Source organism: Suncus etruscus, chromosome 14, assembly GCF_024139225.1.
Source record: "Suncus etruscus isolate mSunEtr1 chromosome 14, mSunEtr1.pri.cur, whole genome shotgun sequence".
Classification (NCBI taxonomy): domain Eukaryota; kingdom Metazoa; phylum Chordata; class Mammalia; order Eulipotyphla; family Soricidae; genus Suncus; species Suncus etruscus.
The window spans coordinates 37,842,844-37,853,359 of NC_064861.1; the positions used below are offsets into that span (position 1 = coordinate 37,842,844).

General features: G+C 57.2%; 1 protein-coding gene across 1 annotated transcript; it reads right to left on the reverse strand.

Moving 5' to 3' along the window:
- Positions 1-726: 726 nt before the first annotated feature.
- SLC38A8 (solute carrier family 38 member 8) lies at positions 727-9,114 on the reverse strand. Its single transcript, XM_049787379.1, has 10 exons — positions 8,956-9,114; positions 8,209-8,407; positions 7,638-7,779; positions 6,823-6,924; positions 6,449-6,503; positions 4,062-4,176; positions 3,261-3,408; positions 2,859-3,067; positions 1,564-1,624; positions 727-820 (listed from the first exon to the last, which is right to left on the reverse strand). Exons 1-10 carry the CDS (start codon positions 9,112-9,114, stop codon positions 727-729), a joined length of 1,284 nt encoding a protein of 427 aa, XP_049643336.1.
- Positions 9,115-10,516: the final 1,402 nt, after the last annotated feature.

Sequence of the window (10,516 nt, forward strand, 5' to 3'; positions counted from 1 at the left end):
GGTCAAGGGCCATGAACAGGCAGCTAGGATGAAGATGGGAGGATACAGGGCATGGACTGGGCCCCCTGACTTCACTTGCAGAAAGTGGATCACCCTGGTCTCACCCTCTGGAGGGTGGAAGGAAAGGAAGAGGGTCCTGGGATGAAAAGGCGGTTAAGAATAAACCACCCGGGGCCGGGCGGTGGCGCTAAAGGTAAGGTGTCTGCCTTGCCTGCGCTAGCCTTGGATGGACCGAGGTTCGATCCCCCGGTGTCCCATATGGTCCCCCAAGCCAGGAGCAACTTCTGAGCACATAGCCAGGAGTAACCCCTGAGCGTTACCGGGTGTGGCCCAAAAACCAAAAAAAAAAAGAATAAACCACCTGATTCCCACCTGACCCTCCACCCCAGGACCGGACCTCGCAGCCAAGGTCATGGCCCCCAGCTACTACCAGAAAGCTCAGGCTACTTGCCTTTCCAGAAACAGGTTCCCTCAGGGGTCCCTGAAGTCTCAGCCCAGACACCTCCATGAGCTTTCACAAGGATCTTTGTTGATGCTGGAAATGCTGCAAAAATGGGGTCACCCTAACCCCAAGGCTGGGCCCCCCACGAAGGAGGTTCAGGAGGCAGCAGGGACGCTGGGCAGTAGGGAGGACTGATGTAGCGCTGCCCATGTCCTTCTGGGGGCTCTGGTGTGATCAATGCCCCGCACCCCTGTGTCCATCTTCAGAGCATGTTGGGGTGCCCCTTAGAACAGCCCCAGCACCGCTTCTGCTGTGCTTTGCCCAAAGATGAAGGCACCCACCAGCACCGACATGGCACCCCAGACCTGCAGGCAGCACCTGGAAATGAGAGGACACATCCATAGGGTCCCTGTGCACCTCTTCTCCAGCTACCAACCATCTCTAACCTCTCTTCATCGTTGCCCCCCAGTGCTCCCATGGAATAGGGTCTGGGAACTCAAGTCACAAACTCCCTTTTTGCCCCTTTTATTTGGGAAGTGGGTACTGTCCTCTCAAGTGAGGAAGGAGAGGAGGGAGACTGAGGTGGTGAGACAGGGTGAGAGGAGGTCATTGAGGGATGGCATGTTCTCATCATTGCAGTGGGGTCAGGCCTGGGCAGGACAGGGCATCTAGAAATGCTGCCCCTCCCCAGAGCACCTGCATGGAGCCCAGGGACCCCAAAGCACCATCTCCCCACCCCTGGACACTGAGAGATTCTGGTGACTCAGCTGGAAGGTGTCTGTAGTGCACCCCCAGAGACCTGAGACCTTCTGTGAGCCAGAAAATAACTCAAGGGATCAGTGGGGCTCTGGGGCCAGGCCCGCTCTGCAGGCACACACTGGGTACTTCCTGCACATGCTAGGTGCTCCCTGCACACACTGAGTACTGCCTGCACACACTAGGTGCTCCTTCCCTACACACAGATTGCTCCCTACATACATCGGATTCTCCCTGCACATACCAAGTGTTCTCTTCACACACGAGTTTACCCTGCACTGCAAGGGCCACCGAAGTCTGCAGGGGCTAGGCCATGCCTAGAGCAGGAGGAGCAAGGGACCTCAAGACCCTCCAGCAGAGCTTACCTGGCCCTGGCTCCCATGACTTCCCTGGGCTCAGTGCCCACCGCACAAATGAGGCACAGACCTGCAGGAAGGGACACGGAAGCATGTCAACCAAGCCCAAAGCTGCCCAGGTCCCAGGGATCCTCAGAGCCCCAGTTCGACCAGATCCCAGATACAGAGCCAGCATAGGGCGAAAGTGAGGGATCCCACCAGGGAGGCTCCTAGCTCACTCTCTCCTGACCTTTCTCACCTCTCTCTTTTTTCTCTCTATATCCGGCCTGCACTCCTCTTTCTGTCTCTCTCTGTCTCTTTCTCCCACCCCTGCCACCCACCCTTTCCACAATCACCCACAGAGCCGCTTCTATCCTGGAGACATGAACTGTTGTTGGGGTGAGGACAGGAGTCACCCAGGTTCAATGTGAGTTAGTTTTTCAGGGTGGGACAGAGTATATTGGCAGAGCACCTACTCTACGCAGGGTCTCACTATGTGCAGGAACCCACTGTATGCAGGCATCTACTATGTGCCAGGAACACTGTGTAAAAGCACCTGTGTGCTAGAGACCCACTGTGTGTAGAGACCCACTGGGTGTGGGGATCTACTGTGTGCAGTGACCCACTATGTACAGGGACTACTGTGTGTAGAGACCCTTCTGTGTGCAGCTTATACTTATACTGACCATCTGCCTTGTTCACAGCACCTACTGTGCATAATGCCTACTGTGTGTGAGCATACACTATGCAGTAGCTACTCTGTGCATAGCACCTACTGTGTCTATGACACCTACCTGTGCAGGGACCTACTTCTACAGGGACCTGCTGTGTACACAACACCTACTTGTACAAGGCACCTACTGTGTGCTATGTTCCCCACCACAGATCTGGGTTTTCTGCTCTGACTACTAGCTGCCTTCATGCCATTCTGCTTTGGGAGCCCTATCTTGGCCTCTGTTTCCCCATCTGGAGTGGCTCTCAGGATGGTTCTATCAGACACCACTCACGCCAGGAGAGTTTTGAGACTACATTCACTTGGAAAAAGATGGAAGGGAGATCTTGGGGAGAGCCTCTCAGCAGGTAGGGGGGGGGCCCAGGAGCCAGGCTTGGTGATATTCTGCCCATGGTGTGATCTCAGTGCCCAGGAGACAGGTAGCACTTGGTCCATGCTGGGAAGGGCCTGTGTTTCTGCCCTCCGCTCCCCCCCACCCAGTGTAATATGACAAGCAATATAGCCGAAGTGGAGTCGGTGTTCTGTGAACCACTCAGGGGCCCTAGCAGGCCCCACTGCCTCCATCACAGGCCCAGTGACACTTAATACTCACCAGGGAAGATGAAGATGAAGAAGGCGCTGATGCCACCAATGATGCCGATGATATCTCCAAGGTCAGGCAGAAACAGGGCCATGGCAAGTGTCACCGCCACCCAGATAGCCGTCATGAGCATCCGGATCCACAGCCCTGATGGATTAGTCAGGGCCCCAGGCCCCCGAGCCCCACAGCAGCACCTCCGCCATAAATCCTGCATCACTGACCTGCAGGCCCAGGATGGGCTCAGGTGGGCGGGGAGGGGGGGCCCCGACGTTTCCCACATACACCCTCTCCACGGGGAGTGGCCACATGAGCAGCAGCTGGGTAGAGCCCTCAACCCCAATCCCACCTTTTCAGTGGCACTGAACGGGACAGATGCAGAGCACCCAGGGGATGGGTGTCTCCTGCAGGGCTCACCTCCCCAAAAAGACCACAATGGGGTACACAGTGATCACAGAGACAGCAAAGAGGAGGCGGGCGACCAGGACAGATGGATCACTGCCAGGGTAGGACATCAGGACATCAGTGGAGACTCCGGCCCCAAAGGTCAGGAAGCCGAATATCCCTGGGAGACAGAAAGGTCATGGTCTCCCTCGGAGCACTCAGCTTCCTGCACTGACAGAAGGCTCTTGAAGGTTCTGGAAGACATCTCCCTTGAACCATCTCTCCAGGTTGCCCTCAGTTGCCGCATCCCCATCTCCACCCTCAGCACTTTATAGCAGGCCAATGCTTCCCCACAATGACAGAAGGCTCTGGAAGGTGTCTCCCTTGAAACATCTCTGGGATTCCCTGAATTGGTGCACTCCTGTCTCCATCCTCATCACTTTATAGCAAGCAAACTTCTCCCACAGATCAGTGTCCCTTTCCCTGACTTCCCAGACTAAGCCAGATCTTGGCTTCTGGCCACAGAACAAGCCCATTCTCTGGGTGGGCCAAACAGCCCAGGGCACTGCTGAATGGCAATGTTTGCCCGGGCCAGGAGCCTAAAACACGCCCAATCCATGTGTTCTCTCTCTCTCTCTCTCTCCTCTCTCTCTCTCTCTCTCTCTCTCTCTCTCTCTCTCTCTCTCTCTCTCTCTCTCTCTCTCTCTCTCTCTCTCTCTCTCTCCTCTCTCTCTCATTCCTCTCTCCTCTCTCTTTCCTCTCTCTCTCTCACCTAGAACACACCCAATCCATGTTTTCTCTCTCTCTCCCTCTCCTCAACCTCCTTCTCTGCACCTGTCAGAGAGTAGATGAGACAGCAGGCCAGCAGGGACAGCACCGACACCAGGGCCCAGTGGCACAGGCCGCGGCGGCTCATGCTGCTGTACACTGCCACAGCGGCTTCATGGCACTGAAAGACACAGGCAGGTCCATGTACTAGTCACCAATAGTGTTTGGTCCGCCCTTGTGTCTCACCTCCAGTAGAGTGCAGAGGGGAGTGGCCTTCACATGCAGGGGGGCCAGGGTCCCACTGTGACCAGGACAAGTTTCCCACAGTGTGAGCCGGCTCCTAGAGAAGCACTGACGGGGTTGGGAACAGAGGCTCTTACGGAGCGAGGATGGGGGAGTGATGATGCTTGAACCTTAGACACATCCACTTGATGACAGATGCTGTCACGTGATTGTCATGGGGATGCACACTGAGCCTCTGGAACGAGCTTCCTGGGGGGTCCTGAACATGCTGGGGTTCACACTCCAACATAGGGACAACCCAAGGCTGTCACAGGGACAAGTGGGAACTCTCCAGTCTGTATAAAACTCAACCAGGAGGGGCCAGGCACCCCTAAGATCCACTCCCAGTCTGCAGAGACTCCCAGCTCTGTCCCCCCAGACAGAGTTTTGGGGATCCTGACATTCCCTCCCCAGCCCCTAGGACACTGATCCCAGCCTGGCACTGTGCACTGCTCCACCTTCTAGAGACTCCAAACATCAGCAGGCAGGGAAGTCCCAGCACCCCAGTTCTCTGCTTGGGGAGTCCTGTCCTTGGCCCTGCACCCTGTCTGGGTTCACACAGGCACCAGGGGGAGTCTTGGGGCAGGCAGTAGGGCAGGGGAGACCAGCTGCATCCCCAAAGAACAGACAGGTTCTGATCCCACAGAGGGATATGTGTTAAGAGGGAGCAAAGGCACCTAAGGGTGACCAGCAGAAGAGCCAGCTCACTCCATAGGGCATCTTGTGAATCTTTTGTTTTTGGGTCACACCCCAGCAGCACTCAGTGGTTACTCCTGGCTCTGTGCTCAGAAATCACTCCTGGCAGGCCCAGAGAACCATATGGAATGCTGGGATTCGAACCATCGACCTTCTGCATGCAAGGCAAATGCCTTACCTCCATGCTATCTCTCCGGCCTCACATCCTGTGATACGCCCCTACAACTGCCCACTCTGTAGAGTGAGGGTGAGCCTGAAGTTATGTGGCTTCCATCTCACTGATGCAGCTGCAGACGGGCTCAGCCTGGTGTGAGGCCCAGGGTTCGATGCTCGATGCCCTGCAGTCGTGACCTCCCCTCTCTGCGCCCCTCAAGAGGGAGTTTTCCTAATGGAGACCAGGGGCACCTCAGTGCAGAGAGGATGCGTGCACACGCCGGCTCCCGCCTCCACCTGATCCATCTCAGCCACACACCAGCCACTGTGTGTCCCTGAAACTGGCCTCAGCCTGGGTTGCTAGGAGAAGGGGAGAGCTGAGGAAAAGGTGAGGGGCCCCAGGGGAGCCCAAGACCATCTGTGCTGACACCAAAGCCCAGCTTTGCCTGCTGCCTACTGTCTCCACCCTGCCCTTTCCTTCCCTCCTCTTCTCTCCTTCCCTCCCCTCCCCTCTTCTCTCACGCCTTTCAAAGGGTTGTGGGAGGATGGGAGAAGCCAGACCAGCTGAGCCCTCAGATCCTTCTAGAAGGGAGAAATGTTTAAGGTTTTCTTTCCAGAAATGCTTCTCCAGCCAGAAATAGTCACTAACACCAGAGGTCAGAGTGCAGAGGTCAGAGTTCACACCTACCAGTCCGACAAGGATCTGACTTTGCGGTCCAAGTTTGCCCTCAGATAGCTTGGCACTGCTGCCCTCTGCCAGGGGAGGTCCCACTTTCCCAGAATTGCCCCCAGAACCCTAAAAAGCTCAGAACAGCCTTAGATCCCTAATATTCTAGCCTTGGGCCACATCCAGCCTGTGGACAGAGCCTGCCCTGATAAGAGAATAAAAGGCCCAGTCCTCCAGAGGCAACCAGTGAGCCTTGAGCTAGGAAACAGCAGGGAATGGATCCTGAGCCCCTATCTCCACCCCACAGCAATTATGCTGCTATTGGCTCTCTGGCTGTGTGTGTGTGTGTGTGTGTGTGTGTGTGTGTGTGTGTGTGTGTGTGTGTGTGTGTGTGTGTGTGTATGTGTGTGTGTGTATGTGTGTGTCTAGCTGTGTGTGTGTGTCTAGCTGTATGTGTGTCTGGCTGTGTGTGTGTGTCTGGCTGTGTGTGTGTGTGTGTGTGTCCAATGTCTGGCTGTGTGTGTGTGTGTGTGTGTGTGTGTGTGTGTGTGTGTGTGTGTCCAATGTCCAAGAGCAAGTCCACTTGGCCAGGCCCAGAGGCCAAGGCTCGGGAGTGCAGCTATTCAGACTCCCACCCCCCACCACTGCCACTCACCTGGAAGCCAAAGCAGATGGTGGGGAAGACGCTGAGAGCCGAGGCCCAGGAGGGGCTGCCAGGAAAGTGAGTTGTCAGGATGAACGAACCAGCTCTGCAGCCTCACCTGGAAGGCCAAGTGCACCCACCTGGCCCATCTGGTGAGACCCTGCCCAACACACCCAGAGGGCTGGGGCTCCCTGGGGCTCTGCTGGAAGTCCCCCAGAACTGCTCCAGAGTCCATGCTTTGGGCAGGAAGCATGGCTGGACCTCAGGATCTAGATGGGGACCCCAACCTTACTCGGTCCCTGAGGAGCTCTAGGGTATCAGGACAGAACCGGGGCACCCCAGGGAGGGCATCCCTCCCCATCTCCAAACATGAGTCTGGCACTCACCTGGGCAAAGTGCGGGGCTCCGGGAGGGGGTGTGGGGGTCCCAGGTAGTACTGGCCCATGACGAGCAACACCAGGTAACAGGCAGCCAGTGTGCCTAGGATGCTGAGGGAAGGGGTAGTCAGCATACTACAGGGTACACCCCAGAGGCGGGGCAGGTCTCTGGAGAGTTGAGAGATGCTGAGACCAGGGCTGCCTCAGGTTCAGTCTCCTGCCCACCCTCCATCTTATTTCCGGGGTGAAAGTGTCCCAAGGCTGAGGCCTGGGGGCAGGGCCAAGCTTCGGAGATGTGGATTCCCCATAGCTGGCTCTGGGCTGTGTCCTGCGTCTGTGTACCAATGTGCACATGTCCATGTTGTGTGCACACACGTGTCCAGGCATATATGCATGTTATGTGTGTATACATGTCCTAAGTGCAATTATGTCTGGATATATTTGCACATATTTGCACCATTGTGCAGGAACATGAAGATCTGACACAGCATTAGTGAGTGGCACCCTCAGAGCCACTATCCACTTACCATTGGGGCCTTCCCTGCCATCACCTGGGCAGGACTGGCTGGTGGATAGACCCCCCCCCAGTACCCATAGAACAGGGGACCCCCAGTTCCCAGTGGACCCCATGGGACCCCTAGTATCTAGTGAACAGGGATTCCCAGTGCCCAGTGGACAGGCCTCCCAGCTCTGGTGGATGGTGCCCAGTATCCCATGGACAGGCCCCAGTAGTGGGTGAACAGTGCCCTGCATTCCATGGACAGGCCCCAGTACTGTGTAGAATGTGCCCCGTGCCCATGGGCAGCCTGCTGGCATGTCGGCACCTGCTGAACATGTGTCCTCGGATGTGGCGGGGGGTGGACAGTGGTAGGAGCAGGAGCAGTGACACGAGGCTCAGAGAGAAGCGCTGGTTCATATACCAGGGCTGTGGTGTAGGCAGGGCTCTGGGCAGCAGGACGTCACACACTGGGGGAACATAGAGCCTCACATTCCGCTACCGGGCCCAGGCTCTGAGTTCTCTCAGGCTAGGCAGGACATGAGCCCTGGGGTTCCTTGTGACCACCCTAGCCCCAGGGCTGTGTCTGCCCAAGAGGGGTGTGGCCTGAGATCAGGGTCCCCTGCAATGGTAAGGAAGGGTAAAGGTATAGGGAGCTCTCCTTGCCCCACCAACACCACACCAATCTCAGGTCCTTCCATAGGCCATAGGCCATTCTAGCAGCTCATCCTGGGCCCCCATTCAGTCTCAACCAACACCCTGAGATGGAAACTGAGGCAATGAAGGGAGAAACAAAAGAGGGGCTAGAAATGCCTAACCCTCCCAGTTAGGGTAGAAGGAGGACAATGCAGGGGGTGGGGGGTGGTGACCAGCTAAGCCGATACCACCATGGCACTCACACTCCTCCAGCTGGTCCCCGATGACCCTGAGAAAGGCAGCAGAGATGAGGAGGAGGTTGGCAGAAAAACAGGCCTCACACAGCCGTCCCATGGCCTCACCACACAGTGTGGCCACCACGCCCTGGTAAGAGGAACTGCCAGTGGTGGCAGCCGCATAGCCCAGGGACAGGAGACTGGTGCTGAGGAAGACCATCGACACCTGTGGACAAGGCGCCGGGTAGGGCAGTGGGGCAGAGCCTGAGGATCTCCCATCATGCCCTGCCCTGCACAGCAGGGACCTCCCCACCTCCTGGGGGCTGGGCTGAGTGTAGATGCCTGCCTGAGCCCCAGCCCCATGTTCCCTATTTGTCAGAGGAAAGCCACCCCCTCCCAGCCATACTGGGGGGCCAAGGTTGGTGCTGGGTATCCAAAGCCCCTCCCAGGGCTCACTCCCTCAACCTTCACGTATGTCTAAAGTCGGAAACTGAGAGGCCAACAGAGGACAGGGAAGGGGCCTGCCCTGTGGCCCACCACACCATCTGGAAAGACCCCCGGGCACCCTGGGGTGTGATACCCCCAAACAAAACTAATAGGAAGGTGAGAAGACACAGACACTGAGAGGTGTCGTGGGAGCCTTCAATATGCCCAAGAGGCCGACCCACGCTGATAGACACCAGGGAAATAGCCGGGCACCCCCAAGGATGAGGCTGGTCTTGGGAATCCCCAGAGCCCACACAGTATACCCAGTACTCATGACCCAGTCCTCACCAGCTCCACTAGCAGTGCAGGAAGCACCCCACCGGCCCTGTGGAAGGCCCAGGGAAAGGCAAGCAGCCCGGCACCCAGGGCAGACTTGAGCAGGATGAAGACGGCCCCCACAGAGGACAAGTGGGCAGGGGGCGGCTCCTCAGAGGTTGGTGCCACCATGGCTGCCAGCGCAGGGTCTTCACCCAGTCCTGGGATAGTCAGGGCTCTGTTGAAAGGCCAGCACAGCAGCCTGGCCCTGGCCCAACCCTCCTTCCTCTTCCTCTCCCCTCCCCTCTTCTCTCCCCTCTCCTCTCCACCCTTCTCCCCCTTTCTTCTCTCTTCTTTTCTTTCTCCCCTCTCCTCTTCTCTCTTCTCCCTTCCCCCACCTCCACCTCTCTCCTGCCTTCCCATCAGAACCAGGCTGAGCCCAGAGACCCTCCTGGCCTTTGTGGACAGCGACTCAGGCTTGCTCTGGGCCTTCAGCTGCAGTTCCTGGGACCTTGCAGAAGGAAGATTCCAGATCAGAGTCAGGCATGAAGGGGGTCTCCTCCCAAAGCCTGGATGCAGGTACAAGCCTGTCTCCAGAGCTTGCAGCTGAGGACTCAGGACTCAACTCTCCCTGGGCCCAGCACGTAAGGACACAGAGAGTGCCAGCTGCTGTGGGCGGGGTGTTCGGCTGCCCCACTCAGAGCTCAGCAGAGGGGGGTGGGGAACCCTGATTCCCATGACCCGACTTCACCATCCCCCTTAGGTATCCTCTGAGGTATCCACGGCTTAGTTTGAGGGTGGGGGTTATGAGCTTAGAGCAAAACGGCTTCCAAGGTGGAGGACCATGTGACTTCCAGGACACAGTTGGGGGAACCCAGGGACCCTACCTATCTCTAAAGTTTGAGGGAGATGCTTTCCTATCTCCTGGGCTGGGGTAAGGGGCTCCAGGCCTGGGTGCAGGGACCTCGAGGCTATTGTGACCCTTGGGACACCCATAGGCCCTGAACAGGGTCCCTCCTCCCACAGAGCTGCCTGCTGTCCCTCCAAATCTGCCTGAGACAGGGCAGAAGGTCAAATCTTACTGGGATTGAGTGGCTCTGTACCCCTTAATCTGGGCCCCTCATTAAGTGCATTAATGTGCATGAGTGGAGCGTGGTGGTGCTGAGACCTGCAGACCACTAGTGGGGAGGGGGGGTGTCTTTGACAGGCAGGCACTCACTGACCTTTCTCAAGGGTGGTGGTGCCTGGGCTGGGAGAATGTGCTGGGTACGGGGAAGAACTGGGGGAGGGGAACTCTATGCATAATAGATGCAGGTTCTAGCCCTGCTCCACAGAGCCCATGCTGGGGACCCCTGCTTCACGGTCTGTGGAACAGACACTGCCATGTCTCAGCCAAGTCCAGTGGTCACAGTGAGTGAGTAAGGCCAATGGGCACAAAGCCCCTTGTCTGAGGTTGGCCAGGCTGCAGGGCATCACCTGTGTCCTGGACAATGACATATTCTCTATAGCATTCCTTCCAGGTGACTAAAGCCCCGCTTCTCCCTGAGACACAGTTGCCCTCTGCTCCCCGGGCCACTGCTTCAACCACATTATT